The 25,798-nt window shown below is 44.7% G+C and overlaps 1 protein-coding gene across 2 annotated transcripts in view; it reads right to left on the reverse strand.

Moving 5' to 3' along the window:
* The window catches only part of KDM4A (lysine demethylase 4A), a 2,334,711-nt gene that overhangs the window by 1,378,722 nt on the left and 930,191 nt on the right, over positions 1-25,798 (reverse strand). For both annotated transcript variants that reach the window (XM_044085421.1, XM_044085420.1), the window contains exon 12: positions 6,281-6,398. In XM_044085421.1, the coding sequence (XP_043941356.1) occupies positions 6,281-6,398 (118 nt within the window). The remainder of the gene's footprint in view (positions 1-6,280; positions 6,399-25,798) is intronic.

Genomic DNA, 25,798 nt, shown 5'->3' on the forward strand with positions numbered 1-25,798 from the left:
GCCGTTGTATTCAAGCTGGCACCCAGGAATGTCATATTTTGTGAGGGTAATAGTTTTGACTTATTTTCGTTTACTGTGTACCCCAGGCAATTGAGTAGATGTTTCACAAAAGCCAGATGATGTAAGAGAATGTCCTTGCTTTCTGCTTGGATGAGGCAGTCGTCCAGGTATGGGTATATTTGAATTCCTCTTTGTCTGCAGTATGCAATTACTGGTGCCAGGCATTTTGTAAAAACTCTGGGCGCAGTAGATAAGCCAAAGGGCAGTGCAGAGAATTAGTAATGGGTTGAACCTGCAATGAAACGGAGGTATCTTCTGCAACTTTGTCTGATAGGGACATGCAGGTATGCCTCCTTGAGGTCCAACGTTACTAGCCATGCTTCCTTGCCCAACATGGGAAGAAGCTGCTGTAGTGTTAGCATCTTGAATTTGGGTACTTGTAAGTAAGTGTTTAGAATTGAAAGGTCCAGAATTGGTCTCCAGGCATTGTCCTTTCTGGGCACTAGAAAGAGTCTTGAGTAAAATCCTTGACCTTGCTCTCGAGTAGGTACCAGTTGAATGGCTATCATGTCCATGAGAGCTGTAATTTGATTTTGTGCCTCTGCCCATTGATTTTGTGGCAGGTTTGGCATTCCTCTTTTCATTGGCAAGGTGTGGAAATGGAATCTGTATCTTCGTAAAATTATGTCTAGGACCCATTTGTCCTTTGTGACAATGTGCCAGTTGTCTGAAAAAAGTGCGAGTTTTCCTCCCAAGGGGGCTGCCAAGAGAGTGTTGCTTGGCCAGATGAGGTGCAAGTCACTGAGTTTGCCTTTTGGTAGATTGGGACCTGTCTTCTCCTCCCTTCTGTGTTGTAGTGCCCCATTGGCGAGGTTTGTACTGGGCTTGTGGTTGTCCTCTGCCCCTTGGGCGTCTGTATTTACCCCTCTGTAGTCTGTCAGTAGCTGGAAAGGACCAATTTTTTTGTTGGCCAGTTTCTGCCGAAGCGAGGGGGCTGTACCTGTAGGAAATCTTTGACTGTCTGCATAGATTTTGCCTTATCCTCCATTTTCTTTAAGACTTCTTCTACTTTAACTCCAAAAAGAACATCCTGTTGTAAGGGAGCATCTAGACGTTTTGCTTTAACATGATCAGGTAGAGTTTTGTTCCTTTAACCAAGCATGCCTACGTATAACAGACCCAGTGACAGCTGCTCTGCAGGAGGCCTCCAAAAAATCAAAACCACATGGTAAGGTATGTTTGCCCACCTGTTCAGTGGCATGCAACAGATCTTGCATTTCTTTCAATTCAGATTGTTGAGGGAGAGTGGTCATTCTATGCTTTAACTTAGAGATTAGAAATTGCTGATACTTAAGCATGTGAAATTGGCAATTTAGTGCCCTCATAGCTAGAGTGGCTGAGGTGTAAACCTTTTTCCCCCACCTGTCTAGTGCTCTGGAATCCCTCTCAGAAGGTACAGGATTTTTAGCCATAGAAGCTTTAGCCCCCTTGGGACCCTGGGAGATTGGCTCTGGGTCAGCAACAGGGCTTTTGTAAAGAAATTTGTGGGAATCAGGCACTCTATAATATCTGTCAGGCTTAGCCAGAGCAGGAGGTAGAGAATCAGGGTTAAAACTGGATTCTAAGTAAACATCATCCACAATGTCTAAAACTGGTGGGATGTCAAGAGGTCTGTGTTGGGGGAGTAAAAGAAACTCTGAGCCTTTTCTTCGAGTCACAGTAGTCCTGACCTTCCCAGTGAAAATGTTCCCACATAGTGTGTAAAGTTTCCCCAAAGGAGTAGTCTTCAGGAGGAGAAGCTGAGGGAATGGAATCCTCAGCATCAGAATCTTCATAAGGGGAGAAGGAGTAATCTTGGTCCTCAGAGAAGTCTGAAGAACTGGACACTTGTTCAGAGGATGCATAATCTTCCTCTTGTCTAGGCCTTTTGTCAGGAGGGGGCTGGGAACCCCTGATTAAAGTGATCAGATCTTCAGCCATTTTGAGCATCTGTTTCTTAGGCATGGGGCCTTGAACAGGGGACTGAAGTGCAGTCTTTTTAGATTTAATAGGAGTCTTCGTCTTAGAATACGTTTTAATGGTGAGCGTCGTCAGTCTGAAAACGCCTTCAGAAACCGATGGCGTTTCTGCAGCACCGACATCTTTTTCAGCAATGTCGGTAGGGCCTGAACTAAATGGCTGCGTCGGCCTGGTACATTCCGCCAAAATTTCTGAAGCAGTCTCGGGTTCCAGATCTGCGGTAGTCAGGGGCTGCGTCGGAGCCTCACTGAGGACCGGAGACCGGACCAGCCGAGGCCTCGGAATCTGGCTTAGGCCTGGCCTTGTCTGTCCTTATCCTTGCGCTGTTTGTGCATGCCGGAAGTCGGTTGCTCCAACGGCATGGTGTAGTTAAATTTCCTACCAAAGTAGTCTCGTGCGAAATCAAAGCGTCTTTTAATAGTACTCTTATTAAACCTAGCACAAAAACGACAACTAGTGACGTCGTGGTCTGGGCCTAGGCAAGGTATGCAATAAGAATGAAAATCCTTATGAGGTATTTGCTTCCCACAAGAAATACAATTGTTAACTTTTTCTGACATCGGTCTGAGGCAAGAATAGTTTCCCCAATGGGGTACTTAGCTTTACAGAAGACTTCGGTCGGAAATTCGAATTCGAAAATCTCAGTAGTCGGCTGACCAGCACTTGCGAACTGCTTCTGCTTCGGGCACCGCGCGGCAAGAAAGACTGAAGAAAATGGCGTCGGTTGCATTATATATACCCCTGGCGCACTGACGTCAGGGAAGAAGCGACAGCAACCGACGCCGGACCAAGACTTTGGAATTCCAGCCGACTGCGGGACCGTCTGACGACAGGATAACCCAAGTGTGATGACTGCAGCAGGGTAACACGATGGACATCTAGTCTTGCAGAAGTTATTGCCAGGAGTAGAGCTGTTTTCCAAGATAAGAACTTTATGTCCGCAGTAGCACCTGGCTCAAAAGGAGGTAAGGTGAGTTTTTCCAAGACATAACTGAGGTCCCATGCAGGTATTGGCGTTCTCCTTGGAGGCCTTAAGCTTTTGGCTCCTCTGAGGTACTGCCTTAATAAAGGATGAGAAAAAGAGTGGTGGCTCTGTACTGTAATGAGCCGAAATGGCAAAGGCATGGATTTTAATGGATGAAAAAGATAGGCCTTTGTCCAGCATCTCAGTTAAATACTGCAAAATCTGAGGAATATTTGGGACAGCTGTATCAGTTCCTTGAGCTTGGTTCCAAGTGCAAAATCTCTTCCATTTCCCAGCATAGGATTTTCTAGTACTAGGCCTTCTGGCTTCTAAAATGACATCCATCACAGCTTTACTGAGAGGTGTGGTTTGTATGGCTACATTACCCGCCATGCTGCCAGGTTTAGGGTCCTGAGTTGGCTGTGCAGAATCTGATGGTTTTGCAGGGACAGTAGATGAGGTATTTCAGGTAAGGTCCAGGCTGGGCATTGGGACAAGTTCCTTAATATCGGATACCAGTACTGGCGTGACCAGTCTGGAGTAATCAGAATCATTTTTGGTTTCTCCTGCCTGACCTTTAGGAGTACTTTGGGGAGGAGAGGCAGTGGAGGAAAGGCATATACTGATATGTTTGTCCAGTTGAAAGATAAGGCGTCCACTTTCCAAACTGATCTGTGATAAGTCCTTGTGCAGAATCTTCTTAGTGGATTGTTTTAAGGGGAAGCAAATAGATCTATGTCCGGGCATCCCCATTCCATTGTTATCATGCTGAAGACTTGTGGATCCAGGTGTCACTCATGGGGATCCATGAGGTTTATGTTTAGTTCGTCTGCCAGAGTATTTTCCTTTCCTGGCAGGAATTGTGCCTGCAGATGAACTTGGTAAGTCAATGCTGTGTCCCATAAAGCCATGGCTAGTCTGCATAGGGGATAAGAATGAGTTCCTCCCTGCTTGTTTATGTGGCACATGACCGGGGTGTTGTCTGTCTTTATCAGTAGTTGTCCCAGATGAAGTAGGTCCTTGAAGGCTGTCAGGGCATTTTGAACAGCTAGCATCTCTTTTTGACTGATATGTAGATGCTTTTGGTTTGTGGACCAGGTGCTCTGAACGCCTCTTCCTGCCACGTGTGCCCCCCAGGCATAATCTGATGCATCCATCATTAGGCTCTGCCTGGCTGGGGGTAGTGAGAATGGCTGTCCCTTGTTTTGGTGACAAGCCTTTGCCCACCATCGAAATTCCTGTTTCAGGCAGGGTATTAGAGTAATCATTGTTTCCAGACTGTGACAATGTTGTGTCCAGACACTTTTTAGGTACCACTGAATTTTCCTCATATGCAGTCTTGCATATGGAAGTAGTAAGATGCAGGATGCCATAAAGCCCAAAGCCTGCAGAATTATTCTTGCAGATAACTGGGCCTTTGTTGCCATTTCCTTGAAATAGGTAGTCAGTTGCCTTTGTTTGTCTGGAGTGAGATAAGCCATCTGGGCAGTTGTATTTAAGCTTGCACCCAGAAATATAGTTTCTGTGTCTGCAGTAGGATTTTCGAAAAAGAATTTATGAGAGTCAGGGACCCTGTAGTATCTGTCTGGCTTAACAAGAGCTGGAGGTAAAGAGTCAGGGGTCAGACTAGACTCCAAGAACACATCATCTACAATGTCTAATACAGGTGGAACAGCTAGAGGCCTGTGTTGAGGTAGTAAAAGGAAGTCTCTAAGCCTTTTCTTAGTTTCTGAAAAATCTTGGCTCTCCCAGTGGAAGTGCTCACTCATGGTATGCAAGGTTTCCTAAAAAGCGTAGTCCTCAGGAGAAGCTGAAGGAATTGATTCTTCAGCATCAGAATCCTCATAGGGGGGAAGAGAATATTCCTGATCAGAAGAAATGGAAACCTGATGTGAAGATTCACAGTCTGTCTCTTGCCTAGGCCTCTTATCAGGAGGGGGATGGGAACCCCTGATCAAGGTAATGAAGTCTTTGGCCATTTTGAGCATCTGTTTTTTGGGCATGGAGGCCTGTCCTTGTGGCTGGTGAACTTGCTTCTTTGCCTTTAAAGGTGTTTTAGCCTTTGTCTTTGAAGTCGGTTTAATATATAATTGTTTGGGTCTGAATACACAGTCAGAAGCCGATGCCTGCTCAGCGGCTCCGGACCCATCTGAGGGAATAATCTCTGAGGTTCCAATACCTTGAGTTTCCAGCGGCCCGGCCGACTCCACATGGGAGTCGGTAGCGGCCTGCGACTCTAAAGCAGCGGGCGTCAGGGGCTGCGAAAGCACCTCACTGAGGACCGGCGAACCGGCGACTTGCTTAGGAGAAGCTTCGTCGTCTGTATTTGACCTTGGTTGCCTGTCTTTTTCTTTTCATTTTTTGTGAACTCCAGTAGTCGGATGGCTATTCGACGACATGGTATAATTAAATCTTCGCCCAAAATAGCTTAATGCAAAATCGTACCGATGCTTAATAGTGCGTTGGTTAAATCTAGCACAAAACCGGCAACTAGTAACGTCGTGGTCAGGGCCTAGGCAAGGAATACAGTAAGAATGAAAGTCCTTATGAGGTATTTGATTCCCAGAAGAAATACAATTATTAACTTTTTCTGACATCGGTCTGGAGCAAGAAAAAAGTTTCGCCAATGGGGTACTTAGATTTTAATGAAGACTTCGGATCTGAAACTCGAACACGAAAATCTCAGGAGTCGGCCGACCGGCACTTGTGAACTGCTTCTGCTTCAGGCACCGTGCGGCAAGAAAGACTAAATAAAATGGCGTCGGCTGCATCTTTTATACCCCTGACGACCTGACGTCAGGGAAGAGGCGACAGCAATCGACGCAGGACCCAATACTTTGAAATTCAGGCAGACTGAGGGCAACCTGTCAGCAGGATAACCCAAATGTAATGACTGCAACAGTGAAACACGAAGAACATCTCAAATGATAATCCTGCAAAATGAATTACTCTTTTTTAATGTCTTCTGCCACATCCTAACTGAATGGATCTTTGACAAACATGAAACAAAGCACTTCTCTCAAACAGCATTCACACTAATTGGTACTGTGTAGGAGCTCACCAAATTTTAAAATCAGCTCCTGCTGCCTACCCATTCAGGACACAGTGCTGCAACTTGAAGAGCTACAACACACCATGAACAATGTGACCTTCTCCCTTTTTTGCAAGTGAGCTGCTGTCTTAATGCTGGGCTGGTAGAAAAAATACAAAAGACATGAACCATAGGAAAGATACTGAAAAAAGTAATACAGAAAAGTACTACAAAAATGTGAACAGAGATATAGACACCGTTCTTACCTTCATCACTGAAGTAGTCCTTTGCCATAAGGGGGTGATGTCGTGGTAGCTTGCACAATGGCTGACGGCGTCCTTTTATCTTCTTTGTTTTTCTTGATGTCAAGTCATCATCTACTAGCTGAAATACATAAACAATTGAAAACACATTTTTGTACCATGATAATAGGATGCAGAGTATTTCTTTTGCACAGTGCTGTTTGGACTATAAAACGATAAATGCAAGCTATGGGGTAGATATGAGAAGCCACACTTTACTGGACTAAAATTCCAAAAAAGGTACAGAACATTCTCCAAGTCTCAAATACAGACAAACAGCACAACTCAAGAATTGAACATAAATGACTTCTAAATGCTTTCGTTCTTTCTGGCTTTTTATTGGAAGCAGACCTTGTTTAATTTAAGCCATTTTTTGATTTAGTGAAATAAAAGTCAACTACTAGTTTTGCAACTTCGGCTCATCTAATAATTGCAAGCTAATCATTATATGATACTGGGCTCACAACAGTAACTCTGACAGGATTTTCTTAATACTGAACTCGGATTGCTGGATTAGATGAATAGCATAATATGCATCTCTGTTTTACTGTAGCAGTATACCTGTTGCAATATACATACATTTCACAATTATTTCACTATTGCTTCATGCTACTAATGTAATTCTGTGCTGTAGTGGCATCACATGCACTGATCAATGGATCCTTATAGTTTATAAACTGCATCACTCAGGTTATTACACTAATTGTCCATTGCTATTTCTATTTTCTGTAATTATGACTTAACATTGTAACACTGTTTCCAAAATTAATATTTTGTATACAGTGTTACTGCTGTTAATTATTTTAATTAGTAATGCACATGTGCAGTACAGAAAAAAGACAGCCCAGCACACGTGTGTATATCTGAACAGGGTTCCATTTAAATGACTGGGGGCACAGCTGATCAAATGTTTGTGACAATCTATAGTAAGTTTCAAAATGGTGCACAGTTCATTGAACAGTGAACCATACATATTGCTCTATTTGTCAGTTGTTTGTTCCAAAACCCCTTCGCAGTAGACTTTCTTCCCTTTCCTTGCATCTTGAGAACCGGCATCTTTAGCTACTCGCTAAAGATACTACAGAAGGAATCTCCTGCCCTGAGGGTCAGCCATTAAGGAAGAAGGGGAAAAAGGAACAACCAGAATCTTAAGCTGTCCAGCCTCTTCCAGGTGTTTCTCTTGAGGTCATTATGAACCCGGAGGCTCGCCCAGCTGAGTTGTCAGATTTCTCTGCCACGACCATGTTTGAGGCCAGTGAGTAACCGGCTGGCAGCACATCCAAAGAGGCTTTGCAGGTGTCTGTCTCAGATGTTCAGAGGGAACCACAGTTGATTTTTTTCCTGAGGGGCCTTGGGGAGTTCCTCAGTTTTTAGTGGGGGAAGAAGTTCCTGCTACAGTTTTTGACTGTCATCCTGGATCTGAACCTTCTCAGGACGTTGCCTTAAAAAGGGACAAAAAATTAAATAGGTTTCTTCTGCTTCTAGGGATCTAGAGAGTCAGTGGCAGACTTTTACTCAGGAGTTATTTTCTGCTTTACTGTCCTTAAAGCCTTCTTATGGGGTTTCAGTTTCTCCTCCTCCTTGGTTGTCTACTCCTCTTAAAAGGCCTAGAGACCAGGATTCTTCTGAGGATGAGTAGGACTCTGCTGACGAATCCCTAACTTATTCAACTCAAATTCCTTCTTTTTCTTTGGGTCAGGGGAAGAGGAATGTATTAGTCCTGATGTTCGTTTGGAGGAAATTTCCTCTGGTGACACACTCTAGGATGATGGATTTTATTTTTTTTTTTTGGGATTGTACACAGGCCTCTGATATCCATAAGGTACTACGGGAGTTATTGCAGTTGGACTCTCCTAAACCTGAAGCTATTCCTCCTGTCTTGGTGGCTTTACTGGATGCTTTCTTCAATGCCTCTCAGGAGTCTGATTCTCTTCCCCCTGCTCCCAAGAACGCTGACTTTAAAGAGTTTCTGAGAGTTGTTCCTTTTAATATAAATGTCCTGCTGCTGACCCCTCGGTAGTGTCCATAGCTTCTGAAAGCCATCTCAACTGCTTCCTTCACCCAAGATATTGCCTACTGACAAGGACAGCAGACCTATGGACAGGCTGGGCAAAAAGGTTTAGAATTCTGCTACATTAGCTTTTAGGCCTATTAATTACCAGACCCATATGTCCAGATATGTGTTGGCTCTTCTTTATCAGGCCTGTCAACTTATTTCTGATTTTCCAAACCCTGGGGGTAAAACCTCTGTTCTTTCCTTGCTAAGGACTTCCTCTCAAATCATTCGTCATTTTACTAAATGCAGCTATGATGCAGAGGATGCCTCTTCTAGGGCTGCTGCTTTTGGTTCAGTTATGAGGAGGCATTCTTCTCACTTAGGCTTCAACTGCTACCTGATGATAATAAAGCTAAGTTGATGGATGCTCCTCTGGATTCTAAACTTATGTTTGGGGCAGCTGCTGCTGGTTTAAGTCCCTTCAGGATAAGAGTAAGGCCTTATGGGAACTTAAACATGTCTTTGTTTCTCCTGTCCCTAAACTTCAGAGAAACTACCCCACTAAGGCTGTCTTTGTTTGTAGGCATTCCCATCCTTCTACTAAAGGTAAGAAGAGTGGCAAACAGACTCCTGCTAAGGCTACTCAATTTTAGGGCACTCCAAAGCCTTCTCTTCTCAACAAACTAGGTGATGTTTAACTATCCCTCCACTCCCAGCCACATTCCTCTTTCTCTTCGCCTTTCTCTTTCTTTTTCAGACTGGCTTCAGATCATTCAGGATTCTTGAGTTCTGTAAATCATTTGTCTAGGGTACTTCATGGTGTGAAAATCCCATCCTCCTTATCCTCAGCCTCCTCGGGAACATCTTCCCTTTTTACCACAGGTTCCTCAAGATCTCTTGTCTCAGGGTACTATTCAAGAGGTGCCTGTGTCCCAAAAAGGGAAAGGGTTCTACTTCTGATGGTTTCTAGTGCCCAGAAAAGAGGGCACTTGAAGAAAGTACAGTTGTGTACACTTACCATAAATCTAGATGTTCGAGTGTATTCACTGTTGCAGTCATTACATTTGGGTAATCTGCTGGCAGGCTGCCCTCAGTCGGCCTGAATTCCAAAGTCTTGGGTCCTGCGTCAATTGCGGTCTCCTCTTCCATGGCATCAGGTCGTCAGGGGTATAAAACATGCAGCCAACGCCATTTTCTTTAGTTTTTCTTGTCCCAGATGTCAGGTGCCCCCAAAAAGGTTGCAAATATATATATATATATATATATATATATATATATATATATATATATATATACATGCATCAATATAAACATTACCTTCATCTACCAGCAAATACATCACATAGGTTGTAGAAGATAGAGAAGGAAATATAAACTACAGAATGACAGGGGGATGGCGGGAGAGTAACCTGGACTGCAACAGTGAATACACTCGAACATCTACATTTATTGTAAGTGGTTACACAACTGTACTATGTTCTTCGTGTTTCACTGTTGCAGTCATTACATTTGGGTAGAATCCCAAAGCTATGGTTGGGACGCTGGAGCTAAACAGCATTAGGTGCGGCTATAAGGCCCTGCAGAACTGCAGTGGCAAAGCCTGTCCTAGACTTAGAGTAGAGAAGCAAATGATAATGCTTTGTAAAGGTGTGAACAGAACTCCAAGTAGCAGCCTCTAGAATGTCTTTGGTACTCCTCTGAGAAAGACTGCTGAAGTTGCTGCAGCTCTGGTGGAATGAGACCCAATGCCCTTGGGCACAGGTTTACCATGGTGTAAGTAGCAGAAATGGAGGCAGTGGCTTTATCCACTTTGAAATTGTCTGCTTTGAAATAGCCTTTCCTTCTGATCCTGCAGCATATGTCACTAGTAATTGCTCACTTTTTCTAGAGCTTTAGGCCTGTTCAAGTAGAATCTTAGCTTTCAGTGTACATCCAAGGAATGCAGAATTCTCTCCGCCCTGTTCTGTGGATTTGGATAAAAGGTTGGCAGATTAACTGTCTGGTTAAGAGCCACACTGGAAACCACCTTAGGCCTAAATGTAGGATTTGTCCTCAGAGACACCCTGTCTGGGTAAAATGTGATAAAAGGCTCTACAGCCATGAGGGCCTGTAGCTCTGAAACTCTTCTTGCTGAAGTAATTGCTAGTAGCAGAGCTGTTTTCCATGTAAGAACTTTATATCAGTGGTAGCAGCTGGTTCAAATGGAGGCAGGGTGAGCTTTTCCAACACATAATTGAGGTCCCATGCAGGTAATGGTGATCTTCTAGGAGGCCTTAAATATTTGGCTCCTCTAAGATACTGCTTTAGTAAAGGATGAGAAAAGATTGGTGGCTCTGTACTGTAATGAGCCGAAATGGCAGAGGCATGGATTTTAATTGATGAGAAAGATAGGCATTTGTCAAGCATCTCAGTTAAGTACTGCAATATCTGAGGAATTTTTGGTTCTGCTGTATCAGTTCCTTGTGCTTGATTCCAAGCACAGAATCTCTTCCATTTATCAGCATAAGATTTTCTAGTACTAGGCCTTCTGGCTTCCAAAATGACATCCATCACAGCTTTACTGAGAGGTGTTGTTTGTATAACTACATGATCAGCCATGCTGCCAGGTTCAGTGTCTGGAGTTGATTGTGCAGGATCTGATTGTTTTGCTGGGACAGTAGTTGAGGTCTCCGAGGTAAGGTCCAAGCTAGGTATTGAGACAAGTTCCTTAGGATTGGGTACCAGTATCCATGGTAGTGGTGCTGCGGTAGTGTTGTCGCCTCACAGCAAGACGTTGTCCCGTTCGATTCTCAGCTAGTGCGTCTTCTGTGTGGAGGCATACGTGAATGGGCATGCCTTCGTTGAAGGCTGTGCGTCAGGGCTGGTAACTCGGCACGTAAAAACCCTCTACCAAACATTAGCAGACTGGAGTTCTGCTGTGGCGACCCCTAACTGGAATAAGCCGAAAGACACAACATTGGCAGGGCCAGTCCGGGGCAATTAGTATCATCTTTGGTTTCTCTTGTCTGACTTTTAGGAGGACCTTGGGAAGAAGAGGCAGAGGAGGAAAGGTGTAAACTGATAGTTTTTTTTCCAACTGAAGGATAGGGCGTCCACTTTCCATGCTTGTCTGGGATAACTCCTTGTGCAGAACCTTTTCAATTGATAATTTTGAGGGAACGTAAATAGATCTATGTCTGGGCTCCCCCATTTCTCTGTTATCATGCTGAAGACTTGTGGATTTAGCTTCCACTCGTGAGGATCCATAAGGTTTCTGCTTAGATCATCTGCCAGAGTATTTTGCTTTCCTGGCAGGAATTGAGCTTGAAGATTTATTTGGTAGGTCAAAGCTGTGTCCCACAGTGCCATGGCTAATTTGCAAAGGGGGTATAAGTGTGTGCCCCCTTGCTTGTTTATATACCACATGACCGTGGTGTTGTCCGTCTTTATCAGTAGTTGTCCTGGATGAAGTAAGTCCTTGAAGGCTGTTAGGGCATTTTGAACAGCTAGCAACTCTTTCTGGTTGATATGTAGATGTATTTGTTTTGGGGTCCATATGCCCTGTATGCATTTTCTGCCATGTGGGCCCCCCAGGCATAATCTGATGCGTCTGTTAAAATTTGGCTGGCAGGGGGTAGAGTGAAAGCCCATCCCATGTTTTGATGACATGCCTTTGCCCACCATAGAAACTCCTGTTGTAGGCAGGGAATGAGAAGAATCATTGTTTCCAGACTGTGACAATGTTGACTCCATTTAGGTACCATTGAAGTTTCCTCATATGCAGTCTTGCATATGGAATCAGTAGGATGCAGGATGCTATGAAGCCCAAAGCTTGCAGAATTTGTCTTGCAGATAACTGGGTTTTTGTTGCCATCAGTTTGAAGCAAGTAGTCAGTTGCCTTTGTTTGTCTGACGTGAGGTAAGCCATCTGGGCAGTTGTATTCAAGCTTACACCCCGGAATGTTATCTTTTGAGAGGGTACCAGTTGTGATTTCTTTTCGTTTATTGTGTACCCTAGGCATGTTAGAAGCCTTTTTACAAAAGCCAGGTGTCGAAGAAGAATGCTGAATGTCCTTGTTCTCTACTTGAATGACACAGTCATCCAAGTAAGGATATATTTTTATACTTCTTTGTCTGCAAAATACAATTACTGGTGCCAGGCACTTTGTAAAGAAACTGGGGGCAGTAGATAAGCCAAAGGGCAGTGCAGAGAAATGGTAATGCATTAAGCCAGCCTTGAATCTGAGGGAACTTCTGCATGATTGTCTTATTGGGACATGCAGGTATGCCTCTTTTAGGTCTAATGTCACCAGCCAAGCATTCTTGCCCAGCATGGGCAGAAGCCACTGCAAAGTCAGCATTTTGAATTTTGGAATGTCCAGGTATGTGTTCAAAATCGATAAATCCAGTATTGGCCGCCAGGCCTTGTCCTTTCTGGGTACCAAGAACAGTCTTGAGTAAAAACCTTGTCCTTTTTCCTGTTCTGGTACTAGCTGAATGGCCCCCATATCCATGAGGGATGTTACCTGTTTCTGTGCTTCTGCCCATTGATCTTTTTGGCAGATCTGGCCAACCGTTTGCCATTGGCAGAGTGTGGAAATGGAATCTGTATCCCTGTGATACTATGTTTAGTACCCACTTGTCCTGGGTTATTAACTGCCAATTTTGAGCAAAAAGTGCTAATTTTCCCCCTAAGGGTGCTGTCAAAAGACAAGTGCTTGGGTGCAGGCAGAGGGAAGTCATTGGGACTGTTTTCTGTAGGTATGCGCTTTATCTCCCCCAGATTTGGAGGTAGAAGTGCCCCATTGCTTTGACCTGTATGAATCTTGTGGCTGGTATCTGGAACCCTTAAGGCGTCTGGATTTGCCCCTTTGAGCTCTGTCTGACACAGGAAAGGACCACTTTTTTATAAGCCAGTGTCTACTAAATCTTGGTGGCTGCACTTGTAAGAAGTCTTTAACAGTTTGCAGAGACTTAGCTTTGTCTTCCATTTTCTTTAAAACCTCCTCTTCCTTAATACCAAACAGAGTATCATGCTGTAAAGGTGCATCTAGCAATTTTGCTTTAACATGATCAGGAAAGTTTAGTTCCTTTAGCCAGGCATGCCTCCTAATCACAGATCCAGTAACTGCGGCCCTGCAGGAGGACTCTAAGGAGTCAAAACCACATTGCAAAGTATGCTTTCCAACCTGTTCAGCTGCATGCAATAATTCCTGCAATTCTTTATTTTCTGCACATTCAGAAATCAACATCATTTTCTGTTTCAGCAATCCCATAACATGTTGTTGATACTTAAGCATATGAAACTGACAGTTTAAGGCCCTGATTGCCAAGGCTGCAGATGTATAAACCTTTTTTCCCCATCTGTCCAGTGCCCTTGAATCTCTGTCAGAGGGAGTAGGATTTTTTGCTATTGAGGCCTTAACTCCCTTTGGACCCTGTGAAACAGTTTCAGGATCAGCAGCAGGGTTTCTAAATAAAAATGTATGCGAGTCAGGGATCCAGTAATATCTGTCAGGCTTACTGGGAGCCGGAGGTAAGGAGTCAAGGGACAAGCTTGACTCCGAAAACACATCATCCACAATGTCTAAAATGGGGAATGGCTAAAGGCCTGTGCTGAGGGAGAAGGAGGAAATCCCTGAGCCACTTTTTTGATTCTGAGAAATCTTGACTCTCCCAGTGAAAATGCTCCCTCAAATTATGCAAGGTTTCTCCAAATGAATAATCCTCATGAGGTGATGCAGATGGTATAGACTCCTCTGCATCAGAATCCTCATAGGGAGGTATAGATAATTCCTGATCAGAAGAGGAATCAGAAGAAAGAGAAACCTGATCTGAAGATTCATAATCAGTATCTTGCCTAGGCCTCTTATCTGGAGGGGGATGGGTACCCCTGATCAAGGTAATAAGGTCTTCAGCCATTTTGATAATCTGTTTTTTAGGCATAGAGGCCTGTGCATGTGGCTCATGCATCGTTTTTTTAGTTTTAGAAGTTGCTTTTGTCTTTGTTTTTGCAGCTGTCGTCAGTTTGATATACAAATGTTGAGGTCTGAATACACCCTCAGAAGCCGGTGCCTGCTCAGCGGCTCCGGACCCATCCGAGGGAGATATATCCGTCAGTCCAATACCTTGAGTAACTTGCGGCATGCCGGACTCCACATGGGTGCCGGTAGAGGCCTGCGACTCGAAGGTAGCAGGTATCAGGAGCTGCGAAAGCGCCTCACTGAGTACCGGCGACTGGCTTAGGAGAAGATTCATCATCAGTTTTGGATCACGACTGCCTTTTTCTGTCCTTTTCTTTGGGTTTTTTATGTACTCCGGTAGTCGGATTGCTACCCGACGACATTTCTGGGTAGTTAAATCTGTTTCCAAAATACTTTGAGGCAAAAATATACCGACGCTTAATAGTGCATTGGTTAAATCTAGCACAAACCTGACAGCCAGGCACGTTGTGATCAGGGCCTAGGCAAGGAATACAGTATAAAAGGAAATCCTTATGAGGTATTTGCTTCCCACAAGTAATACAATTATTAACTTTTTCAGACATCGCTATGGAGCAAGAAAAAAGTTTCCGCAACAGGGTACTTCGCTTTAGTGAAGACTTCAGTTCTGAAACTCAAACTCGAATATGTCAGTGGTCGGCCGACTGGCACTTGCGAAATGCTTCTGCTTCGGGCACCGCGCGGCAAGAAAGACTAAAGAAAATGGCATCGGCTGCATGTTTTATACCCCTGATGATCTGACATCATGGAAGAGGAGACCGCAACCGACGCAGGATCCAAGACTTTGGAATTCAGGCCGACTGAGGGCAACCTGCCAGCAGATTACCCAAATGTAATGACTGCAACAGTGAAACACGAAGAACATCTATTCTAGACCTCTCTCAACTAAATACGTTTCTAAAGTTACCTTCCTTTCAGATGTCCCTTCAGATTCTGTTTCCTCTCTTGCTCTCAGGCCTATACGGTTTCTCTGGATCTCAAGGATGCTTATCTCCATATTCTGATCCATCCTCTTTTCAGGAAGTTTTTGCATTTCTCTGTTGCTTCCTGGCATTTTCAGTTCTCTGCTTTGGCCTTTCTACTACCAAGGGTGTTGACCAAATGTCTTGCTCCTGTGATTGCCTTTTGCAGACTTCAAGGGATCCAAATGCTTTCTTACTTGGATAACCTGTTGATTCAGGCAACTTCTCCACAGACCCTTTTGCAAAATCTTCATTTTGCTGCACCTCTTCTTCAGAGCTTGGGGTTCACTGTAAATTTCAAAAAGTCTTCTCGGACTCCCTTCTCGGGATCATGTTTTTCTGAGTTGCAGGATTCAGATGGTGACAATACTGCTCACTCTAAAGGCCTAAACTCTCATTTCTTTCTTTAAGTCTTCTTCCTCTGGCTTCCATTACCGCCAGGGGGTTTCATGGCATCCACCTCCCTCTGGCCAAACTTCTTATGAGAAAGTTTCAGTGGTTTCTGAAGTCAGTGTGACTTCAACATGCTCATCCTCTAAAATTTGTAGTTCCTCTTCTTCCTTGCCTCAGACAGGAACTTCTCTGGTGGATTCAGCAGCTGTCTTTGAATCCAGGGATCTCTTTTCATCCCTCTCTTCCCTCTCAGGAATTACTCATGGACACCTCAGACATGGGATGGGATAACGTTTGACTGCCTAAAGGTACAGGGGGGGTATGGTCTCCTTGTCAGCAGGAGCAGCACATCAATGTCAAAGAGATGAGAGCCCTTCTTCAGGCCTTTCGGTCTCTTTTCTCCAGGGCCTCTCAAGGTATTTACAGACAATACCACAGTGATGTGATACATCAACAAGCAGGGCAGACCAAGATCCTTCTCATTTGGCACTTCTGGTATGGGATCTTGCTGTAAAGTGTCTCTTCAGGCAGTTTATATCCCCTTCAAGTCAAAACATTGTGGCAGACACACTGAGCAGGGCCTTAACTCAGTCCACGAATGGATACTTCACAGGGATGTGTTTCTGGACATTATACAACAGTGGGGTTATTCCTCAAGTGGATATTTCTTCCTCCCCTCTGAACAGACAGCTTCCACTGTTTTGTGCCAGAGTCCCAGTTCCTCTGGTATGGAAGGTGGATGCCCTCTCACTCTCATGCTATGGGATGTTTCTTTATATATTCCCTCCCCTTCCTCTCATTCCAAAAGACCTGCTCAAAATCCAACAAGATGCTCCCAAAATCTTGTTGCGACTCCCTTTTGGCTGCAACAGCACTGGTTCCCTCTTCTTCTGCATCTAGCCAGGGGCAAACATCACAAGTTACCACACACGGTGGAACTAATCACTCAAGACAAGGGATCGCTTATCCATCTCCACCTGTCCACGTGTCACCTGACATGGTGGGTGATGTGTAACTACAACTAGGAAATCCTACTTACCCAAATGGTGTCTCTCTCATAACCTGGAGCCACTTACTATGGATACTCCTTTGGATCTCTCATTTTTGCGAGTTGCTCACTGCAGGTTTGGCTTATTCTTCTATTAAGGCACACCTTTCAGTTATTTCTGCCTGTCTACCTTTATCTCCTCCTCTAGCTGCTAGATTTGAGATGTGACAATTTCTTAAAGGCATCCTTAATATTAGACCTCCAAGAAAGTCTGTTCCTCCTCCCTGGAATCTTAATTTTGTTTTGGAGAAGTTGACTCGGGGTTCTTTTAAGCCTGCTACTTCAAATTCCTTGCAACATTGTTCCTGAAAGACTGTTCATTTGTTAGTGCTTACTTCTGCCAGATGGGTGTCTGAGTTGCAGGCCGTTATGGCTTGTCCTCCTTTTTTGATTTTTCATGAGGACAGAGTGGCCTTGCACACTAGCCACTCTTTTATGCCGAAGGTCATTAATGAGCTATCTCTTAGTCTATTAATCTGCCAACCTTTTTCGCCTCTCGCCAAACTGACATCAAGAGGGTATTGCATACTTTGGACATGCATATAAAACCTACAATTTATATGGATATAACCAAGGCTAACAAAAATTCTGATCAGTTGTTTCTTTTCATCTTAGATCTTTAGGGCTTGCTGTATCCAACCAAACTTTCTTCTGGGATTTCTAAGGCTATTTTATTTTGTTACACTTTTCATGGAAACAGCCTTCCTTTTTCAATTAAGGCTCATTCTACTAAAGCTGAGGCTTCTTCTGGTGCTTTTTTTTTTGAAAGGCTTAGATACTAATTATTTTCTTGAAGTTGCTACCTGGACTTCTATGCAGACCTTCACCAAGCACTACAAGTTGGATGATATCTCTAGAGCTAGGGCTGGCTTTGCTAGTTCAGTTCTTCTTTCTTTAAGGGACTCTTCTGCTCTTTCTTCCTCCCAAGTTTCCCCTTAAGCTTTGGTACTCTTCCCATACTGTTAAGAATATTACAGGAGTGAATGTAAGGACATAGTACAGTTGTGTAAAATCTTACCATAACTGTAAATGTCCTTGCCTTCACTCCTGTAGTATTTGCTCCCTCCCTCCCTCCCTCCATCCCCCCTAGTTCTTTACCTTCCTGGATGTACATGGTACCTCTTGGGTTCCTTGGACTGGTGTTCCTCCAGGGATGATCAGTTCTGTTTTTGGTAAGACTGAACGTCATCTTTATGCTCTACGTTACACAGGCAGCATGTGGTGACTTTCAGCATCCCTTTTAAACTCAGAAGTCTTTGGAAGACTGGCCGGATGACAGGGAATCCCCATATCGTTAATACTGCAGCAATGAAGGCAAGGACATCTACCTTTATGGTAAGACTTTACACAACTGTGCTTTCAATGCCCTGAACGAAGAGGAATAAACTCTTTTGCCAAACCTGTCCAATGCCCGTGATGAACAGAAGAGGTCTCCTGGTTCAGCTCCTTCTTGGTGGCTGCTGCAACAACCATGGAATATACGGGAATACTCTTGCTCCAAAACAATTTGTCAACAGTGGCACTTTCTTCTCTGCACACTTAAGGATAGGTTCCACTGTATCCAGTTCCTTCCACATCTTTAACACCACCAGCTGATAGAGCAGGTTAGTTGGGGGGGGCACCCAGGTAGTAAATGGGCCGGACCCAAAAGCCTCCTACAGTACCGATTCCTCTGGGGAAGGGTTTTGGCAGACTAACCACCCCTCTGGGCGTAGGAATTCAAGAATATCTCCAAAGGAGACTTCAGCAGGTGGTGATTTTGGAGACCCTTTTCCTTCCTCAAAAATAGTATCCAGAGTGAGCGATTCCATAGGGGAATCAATGTGCCTCCTTTTACACTCTCTTTCGAGGGACCTCCTCAGTGGGGCGCTCTAGGGAGGTATTAGAAGAAACCTGGGGATCCATAGAGGGAAGAGTGTGGAAGCTTTCTGGGACAGACTGTCCACGCGGCAGACTAGAGACCTCGGACACCGATCCAGTATGAGGAGGGGGAGGTTCTGTGGAGGTGGGCACAGAGGATCTCCTTGAGGTGGAGAAAGCCCTCTCTACCACCTCGAAAGTGGAAGGGCTCCAAGCCATCGAGACCTGTCTCACTGGAGCAATAGCCCCTGGCACAGAAACCTCCCGGAGTGACCGAGCCTCCTGCTCTGAAGGGGGGGGGGGGGGGAGTCAGAGCCAAGCTGTTGAAGGGTGAAGCTCTGAGGGGAAGCGAAGGCTCTGAAAACTTCTGGGTCAACGTCAATCCCCCAAAACCGACCTTGATGCTATGGCTCCGAGAAATGCTCAGAATCAAAGCAGCTGGGGCCAAGTGGGTCAGGGAAACTGGAGGCAAAGAGGAAATCTCTATCGGCTCTGATGGTTCGACACTGGGAAGCAATGGAACAGATGACTCAAACTGAGAGTAGATCAGAGTAGTCGTCACTGGCCGGAAAGGGGAAACACTCATGGATCCAGATGTGGACAGAGCGGACACAAGCTCCATCTGGATCTGGGTCTCAAGGAACTCTCTCAGTGCACAGACATCCTTGGAAGAAAGGCTTTGGGAAAGCCTGGAAGAAGCCGTGGACAAGGGTCTCTAAGATCTCTTGGGGTAGTGAGAGTGACATCTTGGAGCAAGTCCTGTCTGTGCTGAGCCAAGTGCCGACCCAGAAGGAATCAAAGTCAAGGGAGAACCTCACGGACCCAGAGCAGCGGAAGGTGACCAGGGTGGAGGAGAAGTTGGAATAGAGTTCGGAGCAGACAGGTTCCAACAATTTCAGACCCTTCTTGGGGGGCTCTGAGGAAGACAGCATGAGAGGAGTGTTTCCTGTCCTTCAGAGTCTCCTTAGGTTTCTTAGATAGGGATTGAGCCTCTGAAGTTGAAGGCACCTCCGAGGTGGAGGAAGGCATGCCTTTCAGCACAGGCTTGCTCCTCCTGTCTGGCACAGCTCAGAGGTGAAAAGCCTCACATATCTCGCAGGGGGCCTGAAGGTGGGTAGGCCTCAAGCAAAAAACACACTCCCTATGGGCATCAGACAAAGGAATCTTCCATTCAAGAAAGTGCATTTTTTAAACCCTAGAGGTTTTTGCTCAGGATTAATGAAAGGAGCAGAAAAGAGAGAAACTTTTTTTTGTTTGTTTGTTTAAAGGATAGAAAAAAATAAAAACGAAATGAAGAAAATGCGATTAATGGACAGGCGGGGGGAAGAAAGAAGTACTTTCCAAGCCAAAGATTCAAAATTTAACTAGAAAGCTACGAGAAAAGAAAGTTGTGAAAAAAAATTAAAAAAAAGACAGCAAGTTAAGGCACTCGCAAACTAATTAACTTAACTCCCACGGAGAAGGTCATAGCTACAGGAACTCGCTGCTGATGCTAAGCACGGCAAACGAGATCAGAGGTATTCTGGGGGGAGCAGGGCATTGTGGGTAGGTAGGAGGAGCTCCAGTCAGGAAGCTCAAGCTGGAAAAAAGCAGCCGATCGCTTCAGAGGACTGGAAGAGATACTTGCAGGTTAATGGAATGAAGAGGACATCATCAGATCTATCATCTCTCTCAACTGAATTCCACTCTCCCACTATCTTTGACAGTTATGCCTAAAGGTCATAGTCACACTCTTTGCTGGACCTTCCTGGGTTCTTGTTGTCTTCTTCACATTTCTCTCAAATCTTCTTCATCAAATTGTCTTCTATTTTCCTGCACAAGACTTATTGCATACTTACACCTCCTATTAGCCACTTCACTCTGAAAACAAAATGCTCCTCACTACCTATAAGCCTCACCTGCCAGCAAGAACATCTTTCTATTCTGGTTGTGTGGCAGACTCCTGGAAATCTGTCCCTTAATTCCTTAAACATGCAAGCAACCTTTCCAATTTCATGACCAATCTCTGACACCTGGACCTGTCCCTCCACAACCTTTATAACTGATGCATGACCATGTACTTACTATGTCTTCCACACACTGACTCACTTAACACTTTCATATTTTAGCAGGCAGCAACAGACCAACATCAAAAGTAGCTTGTGCTTTAATGATACCATACTACTAACTTAAACTAATGTATGCTGTTCTACCTCTTCATCCTAGCAGCCATCACTATTTCCTCGCTAGTGTCCTTCCATGACATTCTCATCTCTCTAACAATAAAAAGAAGTTATGTTCTTACCATAACGTTACATCTGTGTTGTCGATCTTCATTCATTTATTACTGACTGGTACCGATTCCGACCTCAGAACCTAGCCGGCCATTATAACAAGCTCGCACCAGCCAAAAAAAACTTTCGAGCTAAGCTTACCCATAGTGCCCCTCGCTCTATCACTTCAGATCGAGTTTGCCCATAAGAAAAGGAGAGAGAAAGTGGAGGCTTATTCTGAGCAACTTCCCTATCATAAGGTAGGACCAAATCCGAACCTCCAGGGGTCTTTCAGAGGGGTTGTAATGAATGAATGAAGATCAACAACACAGATGGAACATCATGGTAAGAACATAACTTCTTTATCTGATGTTGTTAATTTTCATTCATTCCTTACTGATGGGACAGAGTCCCTAGCTACTTAATTTCCTGGGAGGCCCAATGGAAAGATATTTCTGAGCAACACTGAACAAAAGGAGGCTCTCCCCCAGAAGACCAAATCCAATTTGTAATGAGTGACAAAGGTATGAGGGTAGTCCATGTTGCTGCTGCATAAATGTCATCCATGGAAGCTCTTGCATGGAAAGTAACAGATGTTGCAATTGATCCGGTTGAATGCAGTTTGACCTTAGTTCTTAGAAGAACTTTGTTTTGTTGGTAGATAAAGCAAATGCAATCTCTCAACCGTTTAGAAAGAGTCACTTTGGAAACAGATTTTCCCAATTTTGGTCCCGAGAAGGATACGAATAATTGGTCAGATTTTCATAGTGATTTAGTCTTGTCCAAGTAGAATCTCAATTGTCTATGCACATCAAATAAATGCAGGGAGTATTCTCCTTTGTTAGAAAATTTTGGAAAAAAGACTGGCAGGTCAATTGTTTGATTAGTGGTCAAATCTGAAATAACCTTGGGTAAAAAGGTGGGATTAGTCCATAGTGATATTCTGTCTTTATGGAAAACCATGTAAGAATGTTTTATGCACAAGGCCTGTAACTCAGATATTTGCCTTGCTGAGGTAATAGCTACACCAAGAATAGCGTTTTCCAGGATAAAAATGTTATATTGCAAATGGCAGCAGGTTTGAAAGGGGGGGGCAAGTCAAGGACTGTAAAACTAGTGTCAAGTTCCAAGGTTCAATTGGCTCTTTGAAGGAGGGTCTAATGTGCGTGACACCTTTCAAAAAGGTTGTACAGAGACAGTGAGAAATCAGGGACGAGTCCTGGAAACCATTGTGGAAGTTAGCGATAGCAGCCTGGTGAACTCGAATAGTTGGAGCTGTCACTCCCGAATGGAGGAGATTCGATAAATAGTCCAGTACAGAAGTAAGTGAAGCTGAAAAGAGGTCTATTCCCTTCTCTCGAGACCAAATTATGAATCTTTTCCACTTGCTGAGATAAGTTTCCTGGTGGATGGTTTATGGGAAGTCAAAAGAATGTTACATACAGGGGAGGATAGATTATTTTGCCTGGCAATTACAGGAAGTGGAGGAAAGTACAGTTGTGTACACTTAACATAAATGTAGATGTTTGAGTGTATTCACTGTTGCAGTCATCACACTAGCCCTCAGTCGGCCCGAATACTAGAGTCTTGGGATTTTTGCGTCGGATGCTGTCACCTCTTCCATGACATCAGAGGTATAAAACATGCAGCCGATGCCATTACATCAATTTTTCTTGCCCTAGATGTCAGGAGCCCCCAAAATAGGAAGCTATTACATGGTGTGGAACACCTCCAGTAGAAAAGTAAATACCTCTGCCATAAAAGATGGCCATAAAGAGGATAGGTAAAAAGGATAGAGAAAGCCCGGGGGCTGGAGGAAGGGAAACCAGGACTGCAACAGTGAATACACTCTAACATCTACATTTATGGTAAGTGTGCACAACTCTACTATGTTCTTCGTGTTTCACTGTTGCAGTCATCACACTTGGATTGATTCCCAAAGCTGAGGAAGGTTGGAGGCAGTCAAGAAGTGTTGGGGTTGGCTAGCAGGCCTTGTAAGACTGCTGTAGCAAATCCAGCTCTGGATTTAGAAAAAATAGGCAAGTGGTAATGCTTGGTGAAGGTGTGTACAAAACTCCAGGTTGCAGCTTCCAGGATGTCCCTGGTGGGGACCCCCTGAGAAATGCTGTAGAGGTTGAAGTAGCTCTAGTGGAATGAGTTCTGATCCCCAGAGGGGTAGGTTTTCCATGGTGCTTGTAGCAGAAATGGATGCAGCGTGATATCCATTTGGAAATGGTTTGCTTTGAAATGGCCTTGCCCTCTGCCCCTGTAGCAAAGCTTACTAGTAGCTGGTCAGATTTTCTGAAAGGCTTAGTCCTGTCAAGGTAGAACCTGAGCTGTCTGTGCATGTCCAAGGAGTGCAGGATCCTTTGCTCTCTATTCTGAGGATTAGGGAAAAAGGTTGGCAAATGGATGGATTGGTGTTTAAAGCCACACTGGATACCACCTTGGGCATAAAGGAAGGGTTAAGTCCTGAGGGAAACCCTGTCAGCATGGAAAATAATGAAGGGCTCTACCGCCATTACTGCCTGTAACTCAGCCACTCTTCTTGCTGACGTAACAGCTGAAAGTAAGGCTGTTTTCCAAGAGAGGAATTTTAACCCTGCTGAAGCAGCAGGTTCAAAAGGGGGAAGTGTGAGCTTTTCTAGTACAAAGTTAAGGTCCCAGGCCGGGGTGGGAGCTCTCCTAGGGGGGTCTTAAATTGTTAGCTCCTCCCAGGAACTGCTTGATGACAGGGTGAGAAAAGAGAGGAGGCTCAGTATTATAATGAGTTGAGATGGCAGAGGCATGAATCTTAATGGATGAGAAGGATAGGCTTCTCTGGAGCAGCTCTGCTAGGTAATCAAGGATTTGAGGTAAGTGGGGCACAGCTGTGTCCTTGAGACTGACTCCAAGAACAATATCTTTTCTACTTTTCAGCATAGGATTTCTTAGTACTAGGCCTTCTGGCCTCAAGGATGACGTCCAGCACCTGTTTGCTAAGGGATGCTGGTGGTGTACTCATGGGATAAGCCAGGCTGCAAGGTTTAGGGTTTGCAGCTATGGCTGCAAAATCTGTCCCTCCTGCTGAGACAGCAGGGAAGGTGTCTGATGTAGGTGCCAGGGTGGCACTGCTGTCAGACTGCGCAAGAGTGGGTACCAGTGCTGGCATGGCCAGTCTGGTGCAATAAGGATTGCCCTTGGCCTGTCCTGTTTGATCTTGAGCTGTACTTTTGAGAGGAGGGGCAGAGGATGAAAGGCATAAACTGAGAGGTTTTCCCATGTAAAGGATAGGGCGTCCACCTTCCAGGCTCTGCTGTGAGGGTTCCTGGTGCAAAATTTGTTCAATTGGTGGTTTTGGAGGGAGGCAAAAAAGGTCCACCTCCGGAGTTCAACACCTCTGGGTTAGAAGTATGAATGAGTTGGGTTCCAGTTTCCACTCGTGAGGGTCCAGTATATTTCTTCTTAAGTCATCTGCCAGTGAATTTTGCTTGCCTGGCAGGAATTGAGCTTGTAGGTGCACTTGGATGCTCAAGGCTGTGTTCCACAGAGCCATGGTTAACCTGCAGAGTGGGTAAGAATGAGTCCCGCCAAGCTTGTTTATGTACCACATAACTGTGGTGTTGTCTGTCTTTATCAGGAGCTGTCCTGGAAGGATAAGGTATTTGAAGACTGTCAGAGCATTCTGTACAGCTAGCATTTCTTTTTGATGGATATGCAGGGGAATTTGTTCTGGGCTCCAGTTGCCTTGAATACATTCGCCTGTCATGTGAGCCCCCCATGCATAGTCTGATGCGTCTGTTGTCAGGGTTTGAGTGGCGAGGGGTTGAGTGAAAGGAAGTCCCTTGTTGTGGTTACATGCTTCTGCCCACCAAAGGAACTCTGCCCATAGACAAGGTATGATAGGAATCACTGTTTCCAGGTCCTGAGAATGTTGACACCAGAGACTTTAAGTACCACTGAAGTTTCCACATATGGAATTAGCAGAGTTCATGAGGCCATAAACTCTAGGGCTTGCAATATTTTCCTTGCAGACAGCTAGGTTGTGTTGGCCATTAGTTTGAAATCGTTTGTCAAATGGAACTGCTGTTCTGGAATGAAGAATGCCATCTGGGAAGTTGCGTTCAAGCTTGCTCCCAGGAATACAACTTGTTGGCTGGGCAATAGCTGTGATTTCTTTTCGTTGATGGTGCATCCCAGTGAAGTTAGAAGTCTTTTTACAAATGCCAGGTGCTGAAGTAGCAATTCCTGACTGTCCGCCTGAATCAGGCAATCAACCAAGTATGGGTAGATTTGAATATTTCTCTGCCTGCAGTATGCAATGGCTGGAGGTAGGCATTTTGTGAATACTCTGGGCGCACTAGATAAGCCACAGGGAAGTGCAGAGAACTGATAGCGCATAGAGCCTGCCCTGAAACGTAGATATTTCCTGCAAGACTCCCTTATGGGAATGTGCAGATAAGCTTCTCTTAAGTCTAGGGTGACTAACCAGGCATCCTTGGCTAGCATAGGAAGAAGCTGCTGCAGTGTAAGCATTTTGAATTTTGGGACCACCAGAAAGGTGTTGAGAATTGATAGATACCGGCTCGAGGCCTCCCCTTATCGCACAATGCTAGGCATCAGATATCCAGATCTCGTTTGGTAGAGCTAACACCATGGAAAAAAACACCTGTTCACACCACAAGGTTTACCTACAGTGCTCCAAACAGAGGACGTAACCTAAAAAAAGGTCAACCATAGGAAGAAGGCCTCAAAAGGGATTCTTCTCGGTCCTAACCAGGCTAGGGGGATGGAGGGTGGGACGCAAAAAAGAAGGCGAGATGAAGACAACTAACATGGAACGTTATGGTAGGTACATAACTTCTTAATGTTAAGTTGTCTATCTCGCCTTCATTCTTGTTGGATGGGACAGCGTCCCTAGCACCTTAGCCCTGGGTGGCTCATTGAAACAGACTCTTGAGCACAGTGGAACCAAAATCAGCTCGACTCCTGGAGGCCATATCCAACTTGT

Source organism: Protopterus annectens, chromosome 10.part0 (assembly GCF_019279795.1).
Source record: "Protopterus annectens isolate FY-2018-M chromosome 10.part0, PAN1.0, whole genome shotgun sequence".
In the NCBI taxonomy this organism is placed as follows: domain Eukaryota; kingdom Metazoa; phylum Chordata; order Ceratodontiformes; family Protopteridae; genus Protopterus; species Protopterus annectens.